We start from the raw sequence: 17,242 nt of genomic DNA, 5'->3' as shown, positions 1-17,242 counted from the left end.
AAGACACTTGGACACTGTGATGATACTAGAGAGCACTCAGCATTGTATCATTTGAGTACTCCACAGTCTTGAATGCCATCATCCACAGCTGACACTCTGCTGGGGTACCCCTGTTAACCTCATTTCACTGGCAGGGAACTGACGTACAAAGATTCAGAACGAGAGCAATGAAAGTACTAGAGTGAAACAGTACTGAGCTTCTTTATGGGTAACTGGGGAATGCAAAAGGCTAAGGTAGGACCATACACACTGTGCACATGAAAATGAGAGACACATACCCAAGCAGCTGAGCTGCTAAACTAACTACTATAGGTGTGTTTGAAAGACAGGGATTTATTGACAGTACTTTCCCCCTGCACTCAAGCCAGGTATGTTTTTTCTGGGTACTGAGGACTTTCTTTCTTGTTGATGTTGTTGCTAAAAACAGACAGAAGAAGATAAGGAGATGATGTTTTCTTTATGAAATAACATAGAAAGACATTTTTGCTGAAAACCTATGTAATCATACTCTGTATTTTGACACCTGAATAAGGCCTAATTCCCACTTCAGGTGAGTGTTTTTTAGTGAATTTAGCTACAAGGGTGCTGTCAAAATTGCACAAATCAGCAGCAATAAAAGGAACGTCTCAAACCCAGGTGTTCCAAGTGTTACATTTGTGCCCTCACCATGGAGACATACCTCTTCCATCTGCTTGAATGGAGTCATGTATATTTAAAACAGGCTTTCTAAATAATGTCACACTTGCACATCCTGATTTAGACCTGAAGGCTCGCTTGTAGTCTTTCTATATCAAGAATGAACTGTGCCACCTCCTAATGAAGGGAGAATTTGTCTATGAAATTTAAGACAGTGCAGAAGGGGGCACGGCAGAACCTTAGAAGAACAGAACATGAAATTAAAATTAGGCTGAAGAAGGCAAATATTTCCAACACAGAAATTAACAAGTTTGCTTAAGATAACAGGGAGATATGGCAAACCAGCTCTTCAAGGACAGAGAGCATTTTTCTTCACTTAAAATTCCAGCCTACAGACTCTGATGAACTTCTTGTCAGCATAGCACAGGCTTCTTGACAGTACTGCTCTTGTTTAAGTTAGTCTTCCTCCTGGCTCATATAAAGTCCAAAGTAATTCTATTCACCTATCCAGGTCAAGATTCAAAGCTCTGGCATTATTGTTGTTCTTTATCTTCTTTCAGTGCAGGTAGATAGGTAAACATTTCCTACTTTCCCTCAGAAACAAAGCTGAAGATCTGCTTCATTCATTGCCTTTCAGGGAAAAAAAAATCAAAATTTTCTCATCATTAAGGTTATATGGGAAAAGTCACACAAAAGCACGCAAGTGATGGCCTTGTGCCCTGCTCTGCAGTGCTGGATCCACCCTCTATGAATGATCCAGAGATGTACTTGAGTAGCATACATGTGAGGATCTCCAGATTGCACCCATGTTAAAAATAAGGCATGGATTTTGCCATGCAATTAACATGCAATAATCTCAGAATTCGTAACAGATGTTTAAACTTTTGGTAATTAGCAGGTAGGATAACAAATAAACTATGATCCCTGCATCACAATTTTACAATGTATTACCTAAAATCTGAAGCCAAGACCTAAAAACCTTCCTTTGAAAAAGGTTGCGCTCCATGTAAAGGCATATATGTGATTTGCAGTATCTTGTCATTTTACTTCCTCTGAACTGTACGAGGTACCATGAAAACCACCCTGCCTGGAAACCACAGTTGAAAAGGTGCAACTAACAAGATAAATATTACACTATTATTACCCTGTGCATTTCTAATGCATGTAATCTAGTAAGATTCCAAAATAGTGATCCTGGTATCTTTACCATATATTAACATGCTTCCCATAATACTCTCATTCATTCAACCTGCCTTTTTACTGTAGTAATTTCAATTTAAAAATATCCCTGTAAAACATTGCCCTGCAAGGTAGAGACTGATCCATTTTTTCATGATATTAAAAAGATCTGGATATAAAAGATGGGGTTTCATTTTTGTTATTTAAGACTATGAAAGCAGGCCAGAAGTAACACTGGGACTATTGCTTACTGAATTACTGAGCTGTGGCAGGAAGACCTGGGGTCTTCCCAGCTTCAGGCAGTGGAAGTACCACCTGTTTCAGAAAGGCCACCCTCAGTGAACTGAAAATCCACAGAATTCATTCTGAAAAGTTCCCACTAATGAAAGTAACTTCTCTACTTAGCCTCTTGTCTTCATGAGGGGTTTACAAGTATCCAAGATTTAGAGAAAGCACCTTCATTAAACTGATGAGCTGCTGAAATGATGCATTGTTGAGGGGTGTGCCATTATTTGTTGTTTTTTTCCTTGAACCTCACCACTGAGTTTATCCAATTTACTATTCAAAGTAGTCAACCTCATTTGTTGCTGAAAATGAAAACACTTTGAAAATGCAGTAACAGAGATTACAAAAGGCAAATAGATGCTATGCTATTTTGTGACAAAGACTTTAAAATGTGTAGTTTGGGGAGTTACTAATTACTTGGGATTGATAGTTTTTAGAAGAGTTCAACTCAACAGGAACTGTTAGCTTACTATTTTTAACCATTTGAGAACTCAATAGGGACACTCAGAAAAACAATTGGATAATGTCTCTTTCTATGTTGGTAGACCTGAATGTCAAAGACAGTCATTTCAGACACTGAGTTTTGCACTCTTTGGTATGAATGCTTCTCATTATTTTAACACAGATAATGGTTAAGTTTGTATTTCCTCAAGGGAACTACAGTAACTGTAGTAAAAACATTCAGGAGACATCTCATAATGTTAGGCCATCCTCCACTTACACAGAAAGCGTTGGTAGAACAGTAGCAAAGTCTATCGACAGAAATTTTCCAGTCATTAGATTCCACTTCTAAGTTTATTTTGTAGACCAATAAATGCAATTCCTAGCATGAACAGGATTATAAACAGTTATTACTGACTTAGTGCAAGAGATAAGGAATTACAATTCTGTTTTCTAGGGATGCAGATGGATGAAGGAGGGGGTTTGCACAGCCAGAGAGCACAGAAAACATGCCCACGCTTCAAGCCAGGACTGCAATGCACAGGCATGCTTGCGTTGCCATCCAGAGTAACTATAACAGTGTTGAGGGCTGCTTTACCTCCTCAAGTGGCACATGCTGAATAGCATCTCTACATTCTGTGAACTACTGAGATTAAAGCTAGCTCAGGCACGACTGTATGTCACCACTTGGCTTGAGACTCATCGTGGAAGCTATCTTTTAATGTTAAGTATGCAAATTTTATTTCCTTCCTGGAGGAGCACAGGAGAGGATGTGTGCCTAAATGTTGGTATTTAGCTTCCTCTTCCCTATTCTACCAGACTTCTGAAGATGCCACAATTTCATCTTATCTACTGTACACTTACATCTGAAGCAAACCATTTTTCATTTGAACAGTGTAAAGTAGAAGGACTGTTTAGCAAAGAATACCTTGGTATTCTTTAAGACAATTAAGAAATTGTCTTAAACTATCATCACATAAATATGACTGAAATTGTTAAAACACCATAATCTATTTCTTCTCCAGAGTGTGTCTCGATTCATAAGGGTGGCAGATTTGTTATAATTTTCTATAGTAACCGGAACCCCCCACCCCAACAAGTATGCTAGCTTTACTACAAAGTAGTACTCCTCTTCCTTATTTGCTCTATACAATTGTAACAGTGATGCTTAGAGAAGCACATCATCATCAAAATCACTTGGTCGTCCTGAAGAAGTTGATAGAATCGGTGCATCCACAAATCTATATTCAAAATGTGATTTGCATGTTTCCAGTATGTAATGCATACTTGCCTCATTTACAGTTACAGACAACAACAGCATATGCAATAAGAAACTGTTACGCAAAAAATACCCTGGTAATCAGATGACCATGAAAATTTAAGCCTCTTCGACAATTAACATCCTTTGTAACACTGCTAAAAGCATCAATGAAAATTGAAGTGTGAAAAATGTACATTCTTTATTCTGCTGTTTAGATACAGAATAAAATTTAACTTTTCAGAAAATAAAACTATAGCTACAGCTTTGAGAGCTGTCAGTTTGCTTTTGAGGATAAAGTACATGCACTTTTTCCAGTTACTTTATTGCACATAATGTACAGTCATAAATGGTGTTTTATTTACATGTGTTTTGGCAATGTCCATGTTTGTTTCCCCCCCTCAGAATACATTATTTTGCACAAACAAAACCTTAAATGTTTCACACAAACTGCCATAATACAAGTCAAAGCATATATGTATATATGTTGTTTTGATGTTGGCTGTTTTCTCCGTTAATTCTTCTAAGATCTCAGCTAATCTTTGCCTTGGGAGTCAGATTCCTCCCAGTTAGTCTGCTGTCAAAGACGGACATCTGAACTGCTGGCACCAAGAAATTAGCACCGCGACCTGCTGTGCCCAACACCCATATCCTACACAGAACCATACCACCTGCAATTAGTGCGCAGGCACATAGAAGGAAGAGCACTGTACTTTTGTTAACCAGTTTGATTCAACATTGATTACCATGTGTTAATGTTACGGTTCATGAGTTATTCGGACAGTATTCCATTAATAGTGTTTTAGAAAAATAGATCAAATATATTAAAAACATAATAGAAATTCCAAAAACAATTACGTACGTTCAAACCTAGGAATGTGTTACTCAGATTCCATTCTGTACAATGTGCCATTTATGACGGCTGCTATTTTTACCCAGACACAAAAAATTAGGTTTCATATACTTTTGTTTCTCCCAAGTTAAAGTAATTTCTTCATGGATGGCAACACACTTCCATGTTTCCCTGCATTTTCAGGGCAGAAAGCTTTTTAGTGGTCCCCCTCAAACAGTAAAATTTAGGAATAAGCCATTCATTACGTGTGGATTTGGGATGTACTTTTTAAAGGTCTGTTCAAATAAAGTATCAATATTGTCAGTATACATTAAAAACATTCTGAAGATGTCCCTGAAGACTCTTTATAAAATATATTCTGGATTGATAGCACAAAAAAACACCCAGCAAACTCTTGGAGAAGCCAAATTTGCTGTACTTTGGTACAACAGCTCACTTTTAAGACGTGAACAGCATTGCTCAGATTTTAGTTTGAAAGGCTCTAGGATGTTTTTGTTTATATTGTGACCTACTGGGGGAAAAAAAATAAATAGATTTACCTTAAGATAAATCCCACTTCATTGGATCAAACAGCAACTCTCCAACTGACTTGAATGTATGATCTTTCACATGTTAGGACAATTTAACCCCAGAATAATAATATAGGACAACCTGGCTTCAGTGATGCAGCAATACTGAAGTCATCCTTAAATTCAGCTCTAAAAATAACTTGTTTCTTTACTATAAGCAGACAAAGTATAGAACAGTTAAATTTTCCGACAGGCACTTAGGTAAACTGAGAAATACATCTGGTGGACAACAATAACTAGTATAAAATTTTGATTTTAGAGTTTTCCTTTTTTGCTGTCCTTCAGCTTATCAGTATTTCAAAACTTACAGCAACCTTCACTACCGCATATAATGAAGAATGAGATGAAAATGCACTGTGGACAAAGTATGACAGTAGTTCATATCTAATAAAAACACAAAACAATAAAAATATTACAGAAAAGCAGTAGTTCTGGGAACAGAAGTATTCTTAAACATAAAATACTAATCTTTTGTCCCATCTGAGTATTTTCACCTGTACTGGAGAGAGCACTTCACCAAGTTTAAGTGTGTGCCTCTGATAAAATTCTTTAGGAATATAAATTTTTTACTCTGAAAGGACACTTGTGCCATTATACAACCAAAAGATCCTGATGTTATCTGTACTAACTGTCTAATTTTATCATCTCCCTGTGGCTGACTTTTAGGATAGCAATGTATTCATGAACCGTTAAATTAATGAAGATTTCTGTACAACTATTCTAAATGCATTATTATTTCAGCTGTACCTATAGATTTTTGTAAAAGAGCTACGTGCCATTAGAAAACTAACATCTTCATCAGAGCTAGACTATTTTTCTCTACAAATATGCATTCTATTTTAATTACTACCAATACTGTGAGAACTTTTTAAAATTAAAATTTTATATCACATGGATTTCAAGATACATAGTTTCAAACATTATAAATTAAAGAAGGTATTTGAACAGATGCAAAGACGACTCATCTGAATTCTTACTATCTACAGGAGAAAACTGGCCTTTCACAAAAAAGCTGTTGATATCTGAAGAGTTATCTACATCGAGGATCTCCCTCGACATTAGCTGCAATCACTGCCCAGTTAAGATTACAAATCTGGGAAAACCACCTGGGGATATGCAAAGGAGCCTCAGGCAGCAGCAGCTTTATGAGAGAAATGTTTCTGTAAAAATATTTGCATAGATGTACATTCAAAACAGCATTTTCTCCATTTCAATTCCCTGCATTCATGTTGCTACAGTCATCCACAGGGATAAAGATCACATAAAGACAGCCCTGGAATCTGAAATGGCTATCACTTGGTAACATAGTGGAAGATGTATTATTGTACTTTCTGCAGTCATTAGGAAATGATCCAGTTTGACCTTTGCCTTACAGAAAATGTACTACCCTGAGCTAGGCAATACTGATAGACTATAGCACAAGTACCACAAAAAGTTCAAAACAGCGTGGCAGGAAGAAAATAAGGCACTTTCGGCAAGGAAAACCCCCGTATTTCAGTAGTACAGTAGTTCTATCTAGAAGTATTTTGTGCTTAGAAATGTCACATGATGCAAGAGTGAACCAGGTGCCAAAGCCAATAAATCACAAATTACTATGAGATTAACTGCAACCTCTGAATGGTTCAACAAAGAATCAAACTGGTTTCTGTACACCGTCACGATTTACCAGTACACAGGCATCTTTGCTCTTTTGCTGTGAGCCGACAGTAATTATTTTAGAGAGAGAAAAAGAAAGTGTGGAATTAGTAATGCAGATGCTGAAAGGCAAGTGGCAAGACTCTACAAGAAGAATGCCTCAAAAAATGCTACTTTGTTCCCATTTCTACTGGCACCTATTCCCCAAGGTAAAAGGCCAGAATGACCAAAGCCAACTTAATAGTAGTGTGCAGAATGTCAGCTGACAAACAACATAAAAACAAGTCACGTTGTGTTATCTGTGGTCACGTTCTTCAGGGTTAGTCCAGTAACTCAAGACTTTACATTCTTCCGTCTTTATTTGTTTATTTTAATTAAACATGTAATGGTTAATAAACAGACATAGTCCAGAGTTAGTAGGTTGGTATTATAACATTTATTAAAATAATGCTATGGGTTAATAGAAACAGCAAAGAACCAAAGAATTTAAATGCAAGCTATGTAAAAACCCAACTAAAACCCAAATATGTCTAATGTATTCATCCAGTAGCTAACTAAAAGCCCAAGAAAGACAACACTCCCAATATAATAAAGTACTGCAAAACAATTGGCAATTTTTCAGTTATCAAAATTGTGGGTTTTGCATTTTGTATCCTTTTTTCTCAATCAGGAAAAAAATTCTTTTGAATGTTATATAACATACATATAAAACAAGATAGAAAAATACATTATAAACTTGTAACAATGGCTGTAAATACATTATCTTACATGTTTCTCATAGGCAATAGGTTGGTTATGGTACATACATTGCATGAAACTACTAAGATAATAAAGAATAGACAAATACATGTCATCTGTACGGTTACATACAAGCGACACTCCCATCTACCCACTCTAAAAAAATTACATAATACTGTCAGAAAGAAGTCTTAAAACTACTTATTTTAATAAAGAAAAAGTCATTAAAGAATGATAATACTGAGAACCAAGGCATTCAGAGATTTCAAAAGTCATGCTTTTTTTTTTTTTAAGTTGATCCAAAATTTTGTCAACTAAATTTTCAGAAGTTTGTTCAGAGCAAACATTACTTTCACATGTCACACATCTATTTCATACACTTCCCCTCTGCCCCAGTAAAAGACCTTTGATAAACATCTAAAATGTCCAGGTTTTATCATAGTTGAGATGAAACTGGATCAAATACTGGTATTGTTTTAGCAAATCTCTCTTCAAATGTTTGAGTGTCGCAAGTTTATTCAACCAACCAACCAAAATAAAATCAAAATGGCACAGCATATACTGTAAATAAGATCAACACAACTGTATGTGTAACAGGAAGACAAAGCCGGTGGCACAATAAACAAAAAGCTAGCTGAATACGAAGGATGAATGTCTATTGCATAGTAAATAAACTGATAATTATTTCCAGGTGAGACAAGATGTTAGATGAGGTCACCATGCAGGTGCTTAAAAATGTAAGCCCTCTTAGCTTACTATTGACCTTTCATTTGGAAGCTGTGAAGATTTGCAGGAGGAGAATAAGTTGACAAGAGGGGAATAAAGTTATCACCTGATATTTGCCAAGTTTAGTACTGAGCCCCACACAAAGTAATACTTAATGTTGTCAGAATTAAATACTGTGCGTTCAACAGCTTCAGCTCTTGCAATTGCCCAGCTATATGAACCTCGTGGAAATAAGGGTTAAAAATAAAGTACAGCTGGACTTCAAACAATTAACTGATGTCTTTCTCCTGCTTATCTTATGAAGAAAAGCCAGCGGGCAAATCTAACAATAGTCAAGGAAGAACTGAAAAATAAATAACTTGCATGCTGCTTGCCACTGCAGGAGCTGCTTGCGAAAACCAGGGACATGCTCAGACTATCACTGAAAACTAGCTTAAGCACTTTCGATTTCATTACCCACAGAACATCAGTTTTCTGGGTGATGCCAAAGCCTACTATATTTGATGTATATTTATTCCAACCAAAAGCAAAAATACTCGTCTCCATCCCTGAAAAAAATGACATACTTCCAGCTCTACAAACTTTTGTCAGCTAATAGTCTCATTTAGTACGAGACAGTCTGTATCACAGAACCCTTTGGTTTACATTGCACAAGTATGGCATTTGCTATGATTTAAAAAGTAGAGTGGTTGAAATACCAATGGGCTGGTTTGGCGAAACCTTAACAAATATTTTATGTAATGAGATTTTGGCAAAGTCACATCACACTAGTATGGCAAAAATCAGGTAATTAATATGGTCAACTCATCATCTGTCTTCCCTCACAGCTTCTTTCACATACTGGGCGACTGAGTGGCATGCAGTAACTTGTCTGAGGGAGAAGCTGATTATACAAGACATTTGACTAAATGACCATGAAGAAAATAAGGCACTTCCTTTTCTTTAGACTTATTCCAATACTTAAAAAATAAAAAAGAAAGACTAAAAGGCTCTTTTGGTCTTTTGTTTCTTGACAACCACCAGAAAAAATCATTTAATGAAATAAAGGGTTTCTTTGTTCTTTTTTTCTTTTTTTTATAACACTTGAAAGTATAAAATGCTACATTTCAAAAAATATATTTTTTTTCTGCACCAGCACCCTTGTATAGTAAAAGTATCTACTTTTTTGTTCATTTTGTTTCAATGCACTACACTTTATCTACAATTTCATTACATGTATACAGCAAATAGGCAAGCATGGCTTTTACATCCTTAATGAAATTTTTTCTATACAGGGAGGTTTTAAAAAAAATATTTGAACAGTTTGCCCAGTAATGTGACACATAATGCATGTACCTTGTTCTCATGTAATCTTCCAAGGAGATTAAAATATGGTTAAAGTAATTTAACGCAGATTTTGCTTTAACAGTGTTGCTGTTTTGTTCTCTGCATTAACGTAGCTCTAAAAAGTCATCATCTGCATTTCATGGCACACTTTCCTTTAAAATGTCCAATTTGGCAGGCAATAGAAAAAAGGCTGCAACATCTGCCCTTTGAGGGCACCGGTAGTGACTAAACAGCGTATCAAATTTTGAATACTTTTTGGAATCCCTTCCCCAATGACATCCCTGACCAAAGGTTCATGCATGATGCATCATCACACAGTACATTCAGAGAGAGCTTTGACTTCCTTGTTTTAGTTTTTCTTTTTTTTTTCTTTTTTTTTTTTTTTCTTTTTTTTCTGAGAAGAAAAATATTCCTAGAAGTCTCTCACAGTAACTGCCTCTGTCATCGGGTAGTTAAGGGACATCTGTCTCCATCTCGTGCGAGGCCTCCTTACCGTTCGCTTGGGGCAGGACACTAGAGGATGATCAGTGCGGAGGGATGAGTTGGACCTTATTGCTTTACTACTATTCAGTGCAGGTTCTAGAACCACTTTCACCCAAACAGGAGAACAACAAAAAGCGGAGTTGGAGGACAACAATTTCTTTGTCTGTTTTGTTAGATGGTAAGACGAACGGACAAGTGCCCCAGCTCGCTGCACTGAAGACAGGCAAGCAAAGGCGTTTACCAGTTAACTGATCAGCAGGCAGGCATGGTCAGGTCATCATTGGGTGAAGAGTTCAGAGGTCAGAAGGTCATAGGTTAGTTGCCGGTGGCGGCTGGGTGGTTAGAAACAAAAAAAAAATAAAACAAAAAAAAGAAAGAAAAGATAGAGAAGAGATTAGTTCCAGCTAGTGACGGCTTAATGACAACATGAAAACTAATCACAACTAATAAAAAACCAAGCATGTTTAATTCTGACATACTGATCGACACCATCTACAGAATGCAATAAAATCATGACAGCCCTCCATCATGATTTGGACACGTGAAGGAGAAGCCCGCTCCCACAAAACCGGTTAACAGGAGAAATAGAGATAAAATACAACTATCGACTAATGGTTAGTAGCAGTCGATGAAGGAAATTGGAAAACAAAAAACGATGAACAGTTTTGGAACTGGGTAGAAGATTTCTGGAACAACAGTCAGTGCACAGCATCAGTATCTGACTGCTATTAAGCATTAGTACCTCCCCAGGTGCAAGCATTAAAGCAACTATTAATGATGGATGTGATTATTAATAACTGGTTGTTAAAAGAATGGAGTCATCTAAGGAATTCTGGACTTAGAGAAACAATTTGGATCAACAAACTATGGGCCAAACAAAGGGTTTTTGTTCAATAAATTTTTTATTGCCTTTCATTTATTCTATTTACAAACAACATGGAATTTCTTGGCCTCATGATACAAAGCAATACTAAACTGTAGTCTAGCAACGTAGGCATCATCGTGGGAACCAGGAAAACGCTCGGCCTGCTACTTTAGCCAGCATCTTCCCGTTCAAAATACTATTTTACACATATAGGACACTTATAAAATGCACTTGCATGTAAACACTGTAAAAGTCCTGCCATTTTAAAGTCTATACTTAAAAAGCTCTAAGTACATCAAAAAATAGAGAAAATATCTAATTGGTACTAATAAGGCATTTTAAAACTACAAACAGCTCTCTTTATTCATTTTCAAAGCTAATACTCTGCAAATACAATAAAATCTGACATTTCATATACATTCCTGCTTTATATTTTTATATTTTAAAAGAAGCCACCTGTAAATACTATTTTCTCTTGGAAAAAAAAAAAAAAAGGAAAAAAAAAGAAAAAAGGAAAAAAAAACCCAACCAAACAAACTGAAACAAAACAAAAAACAAAACCCAAAACCACAAACAAATTACAGTAAAACATAAAAAAGTTCTCAAGTGGAAAGTTATCATTCCAAATGTTCTGGAGCTGTTCCTTCTTTAATCTTTCTCTCACATTCTCCTTCACCAAACTTGGTCCACTTAACAGTAGTATGATTTTTTTTTTTTTTTTTTTTTTAATACTAATTCAACAGCTTAATTATAGCTAAAATAAATTCTGAGGTTGATAAAAGTTTTTGTACTGTTGCCATTTTGACTAAGGCAGAGGAGATGAAAGTGAGAAAGGTATTCAGTGCAAAGTCAGATTTGTGCCATTACATAAAATGAAGTCCAGTAGGTGTAATATATTCACAGATAGCATTGATTTAGCAATCTTTCTTGTGGGCTAATTTACTTTCACATAATAAAAATGGCCTATCATTTAGGATACAGTTCATAACACTACAAAAAATTACTCCTGTAACATAAATGAGACCACATGCTCCCTGAATTTTTTCAGAATCATGCTAAATGGGATTTCTTTAAATTAAAACGGCTCTTTCAAAAATAAGCAAAAATAAAAATAAATATCTTACGTGGTACAATCTCACCACTTTACAGGTATACTAGAAACAGACTCTTAAAGCATTTTGATACTGATTACAATTTTGATTAAATGGTATTAAGATTTATATATAAATTATGTGAAAGTTGGTTTGGATAAAACATTTAAGAAAATTCTCAGCATTAATATTTCTTGTGGAGTTTATAATCAAAGCAAGCTACCTTTTAAAAATACCAGTACACCTGTGATACATCCTCTGCCAAGTCTCTGGCCTTCTACAGTACACACAGGTTTGTCAACTGTGCAACACCATTTACAGTTTATTACAATTAAATCAGTCAGTCTCTCTGTTATATGCATCAAATTCAATTTTGTATTATTTATAAACTGGGGGTTTATTCTGAGTTAAAATGAGCTATATTTTTCAACCCTTCACCAATTCTAAATGCTTAGTTGTAAGAATAAAACATTTACACATTTGGGGATTCTTGCTTTAAATGCAGTGCTTATCTCTAAAAAAAAAAAACAACAAACAACCCTATGCAAAGAATAAAACCTACTTAAAAAGTGAATGCAGTAGTACTACAAAGTCATCTGAAAGTGGATTTAGAATTAAAAAAAAAAAAACAAAACCAACTTTAGACCCAATGAATGTGAATATAGATTTAGTGACATTTAAACTATATAAAAAAAAGTTTCCACATTGAAGAAAGAAAGAAAAAAAAAAAAGTATTTCGGTTTGCTGACATTGTTTTTCATGGCTACAGCTATAGAAGTATATTGGTGACAGCACTACCAAATAGGTGGATATGGTAAATACTGATAGTATTTTAATTCTACAACATAATTTCAGCACATTAAAAGAAACTGTATCATTGCTGAACAAAGTTCTCTTCAAAATCATCGTGAAACTTAAATCTGTGCAGTGAAATCTACGATTCCAAATTCATTTCTTAAATTTCTTATTACACACTGGGATTATTTAGATAAGACTTCAAAATAACATTCTCCTGAAATACCAGCATGGTTTTCATGCTAAAAGAGAAGTATGCATGACTTCTTCAACAGGAGATAAGCCATGTGTATTTATTTATCTGCTTAAGACAGTGAGCTTCCAATATTGCTAGAGATGAACATTGTATCATCAGAAATTGGCTGTATTTTAAAAGGTGAACTGATACCAGTAATTGTTTTCGATTACTTATAAGTGACCCAGATGAAACATTTAGGCTCTTCGCAAAATATTTAAAATCTATGTTGAGTAAACACTACAAAGATGAACTTAAACTACAAACTGGTATTCCCCCCACCTCTCTCCATGCTTTATCTGTATACTTACTAGTTGTCTCACACAAATATCTATACACAAAGGTAGTTACACTTGTCACCTGAAACTACCAGTGCAGATCATAAAAGACCATTTGCAAAAACTGATTTTTGCAACATCTGGTCAAGCTTTCAAAGATAACCAAATCCCTACTATCCATTACTCTTGACAGAGATAGGTTTTAATCTTTTTTTCTATTTAATCCACCCCCCCCCACTCCCCCTTTTTTCTTTTGGTAAACATGGGCTATGACCTTATTCTGATTATACCCTGTTGCCCATTGAAGAGTTCTCAAAAAATGAGAAAAAGCCAACAGGCTGTAAATAGTGTGCAGTGATATAAAAGAAGAAGCAGTCTTCTAGAAAACTTGAGTAGTGTCTTGTTCTCAGCTTTATACTTTCTGTAAAGCATAAGATCATATGCATAAATATAGCAACTATCCATGAGGGCCCTTCTTATTGTATCGCCTGAAATCTGTACTGTTTCTTGTAGTTACTTTATGGAAGGTTGTGAGAAGTGAAGTGTAGTCAATGTCAGGAGATGTCAGATCTGTCACCTGGATTTGGCTTTTGGGTATTACAATATCATGGAAGCCTGCACAAGACTGATTTTGATGAGAGCAGAATAATAATACTTGGCACGTAACGCTTTGCATCCTCAAAGCCCTGTACAAAACAAGAACCCCCACAACACCCCTGTGAGGTAGGGAAGTATTATTATCCTTATTTCACAGATGGGAAAACATACACAGAGAGATTAAACGACTTGCTGAAACCCACAGTGAGTCAGCAGCAGGGATGGGACAAGAATTCATCCCACACACTGCTTCCTAACCAATGTCAATAAACCGAAAATATCACTTTTCTCAATAAGCTTAAATACTTCATTCAGGGGTCCAAAGGCATTACGCTTGAGGAACAGGAGAAAAATGAAGATTTACTTTCCATTCAAGGGTTAAAGAGAGATGCCCAAATATTGGATGTCATCTCACCAACAGGACTTCAAAAGTTGCTTCTCCTTCAGGTTACACATTTTAGCAGCAAAAGGCAAATACCAAGAAATAGATTTTGGCAAAAAAACCAAAACACGCTCCCTTCCCCCACCCTTAGTAATTCAAACTCAAACAACTTTTGAAGTATTATCTTCACAGCCCTTACCTTTCTGAATTCAGTCAGGTATCTGAGAACATGCATCCTCCTCATAATATACAGTACAGTGGCTCAAAAGTTTATTGGAAAAAAAGGAATCTAAATCTTCAGATTTCTCCAGACACAGACAGGAGGCATTTATTCCTTTACTTCTTTCTCATTAAGCAACCATCCATTCATTTTATTTTGCAACACCAATCTGATATTTCCACACCAATTAAAAGAGCAAATTGGGGGAAGAAGGGGGAAACACAGCCAAATTAATTACTGTAGCACTGAATTCATAGTGTTTCCTGATACAGATGGATCTTTAAATAGTTTTTAAAAGGGAATCAGTTACATAATTTATATTAAACGTATCACAAAGCTTATATATTTAATTGAGCTGGGAAAGCGAAGTTTATAAAATGTTTTTAAAACCACAAGCATTCCCAAAGCTTTAAAATACTAACTGTTCAGATTTTGGGGAAAAATAATGAATGGGTGAAACCAGATATTTGGTTAACCAGCTGTGGTGTTGCAAATCTCATGTACACTCAAAGCACTTCTTACAAACAAGAACTGCAGAACTAAACTAACCTCGGTCTGCGGTCACAATCCTTTGGTAAGGATGGACACGCATATCGTGCCTTCGAACTTTAGTAGCCACCGCACCTAGTTAAATTGCAATTACCAAGACAAAGTTAGAAAACATTCAAAGAAAACATTAACAGCAGGTTTATCAAAATGGATTTAAATGATCATTAACTACAAAAGTTCATTTTAAGAAAAGCAACAAGTTAAGGCACAGTAGTTTCAAATCTTAATCTTAAAAAGAAGTTTATCTGTGCAGATTAATATTGCATTTATTTTAAACATCCTGGCCTTAACCTGTTTAATCCATTCATTTACAATCCCAAAATTACAGTATTTCATGAAATCTATTAGACCCAAGCACATTTAAGCTTTACTAGTCACATATTCACTGAAGTGCCTTTCTTGCAGCAGGACTATTTTAAATAATGCCATCTTTTAATACTGACAATTATCTGCTAACCTTAAGATCACTTCCAGTTCTACCACAAAAAAGTTTTAAAGCAATTCTTCAAGCCTACAGATTGTGATTTTAAACTTTAAGTCAATAAGTATGAACTGCAATGAATTAGGTGATTAGTAAAGCAAACACTATATAGAACACTTAGCAGTCAGTATACTACTATACACTCATAAATTACAGCTACTCTGTAATAATAGGAGCTAATCCAAATTAATAGCACTATTTTATTTTAAATCTATGTGCAAAAAAGTGCAAGTAAGTCACTGACTGCTAGGCCAAGCTTTTTTCAAGGCTGCTGAAACTAAGCATTTGTTAAAATTCAGATCTGATGAAGGATCAGTTAAGACCGTTCTTGAATTCTTAGCCTTTCGTTGGGAAAGCCATACCTGAAGATAAAAGGAAGGGAATTGAAAGTTAGTCACCAACTAAAATTTGATCCCAACACCAATATCCCCAAAATACTAATAGGGATGCATTTCTATGCCATTTTAGAAATAATTTTGTTAAGGTCCACCACAAAAATGGACAAAATATACTATATTAATAATGAGAATGAGCATATTATAAAATAAAACTCAACAAAAACTAATTTAATTCAGTTAACTCTATATAATTGCTCAAATAATAGAGCAGATGTATGAAGAGCTATTGATTTAGTGCTAACTTAAGTGGGAGTGTGGTCTCCCCCCCACTCCCTCTTCGCCTTTTTCTTTTTTAAATAAGATTATTTGGCGAGATCTGCTTTGGCCAATACACCTGTGCTCTCACAGCTAAGCCCAAAAAGAATGCAATGGTTTCAGATGCCATTTTTGGAGTAATCTTCCCTTCTCTCTCTTTATAGAAAATTTTGTGAGAAATCAAAGCTCCCTGCATCATATTCCATTATTACTATGGAATAATGTATTTCTTTACTTGCTATTAACTGAATTCAGGAGAGGAGTTTGCCATTAACCAGCAACCAACAGCTACTGTTATGAACCCTGTAACTGTGACTTTATCTCAGGACATATCACAAGTGGACTTGCAGACTGGGGGTGGAGGAGCTCGGGAGGTTATTTACATGTTTGTGGGAAATAAATAAATGATGACGTTATCATATGCTCACTGAATTTTGGCTATGGGGTAGCTGACAACTATAAGCTGCTTAACGACAGACCTACTGCATACTTCTATCCTATTATATTTATATTTTGTCCTACTAATATTTTAAAATATTATAATTTTTATTATTGATTCACTAATCCTGAAAGGCAGAAGTCTGAAATACATCTCTTTTACTATACAAAATATAACGTGGGAACATGCACATATACAGATAACTCAACAAGTATTTGTCGCATAAGTGAAACAATGATTTTTTCGATACTTTCAACAAAATACTGACTTTGAACATTACTGTCTAGCGTTCGTTAGAGATGTTTAGAATTTGTGTAAATCAATAACTGCCACTGAACAAGCTAAGATCAAAGTCCTATAAAATCAGTATTATGCAGCACCAAGGTCATACGCAATTCAGAACAAATGGAAAAGATTATTTAGATTGCGTAGAGGGTAGGGAAGAAAGAAACTGTTGGAACTGCTTGTTTTGTATTGACCAGTTAACTGCACTGCGATGGCTGCTTTATCATTCTTGCCTTCACGCAG

General features: G+C 35.5%; 1 protein-coding gene across 18 annotated transcripts in view; it reads right to left on the bottom strand.

Moving 5' to 3' along the window:
* Positions 1–7,202: 7,202 nt before the first annotated feature.
* QKI (QKI, KH domain containing RNA binding) overlaps positions 7,203–17,242 on the bottom strand; it is a 151,418-nt gene continuing 141,378 nt past the window's right edge. For 9 of the 18 annotated variants that reach the window (XM_030499737.1, XM_030499726.1, XM_030499728.1 and 6 more), the window contains 2 exons: positions 15,142–15,216; positions 7,203–10,461 (listed from right to left, as the gene is read on the bottom strand). In XM_030499737.1, the coding sequence (XP_030355597.1) occupies positions 10,445–10,461; positions 15,142–15,216 (92 nt within the window). In that variant the 3' untranslated portion in view covers positions 7,203–10,444. Of the gene's footprint in view, positions 10,462–11,012; positions 15,985–17,242 lie in introns of those variants that run through there. The other 9 variants (XM_030499739.1, XM_030499733.1, XM_030499731.1 and 6 more) reach the window with 3 other exon arrangements.

Source organism: Strigops habroptila, chromosome 10, assembly GCF_004027225.2.
Source record: "Strigops habroptila isolate Jane chromosome 10, bStrHab1.2.pri, whole genome shotgun sequence".
Classification (NCBI taxonomy): domain Eukaryota; kingdom Metazoa; phylum Chordata; class Aves; order Psittaciformes; family Psittacidae; genus Strigops; species Strigops habroptila.
The sequence above is the reverse complement of the archived record's forward strand: the minus strand, read 5'-3'. Positions and strand labels throughout refer to the sequence as shown.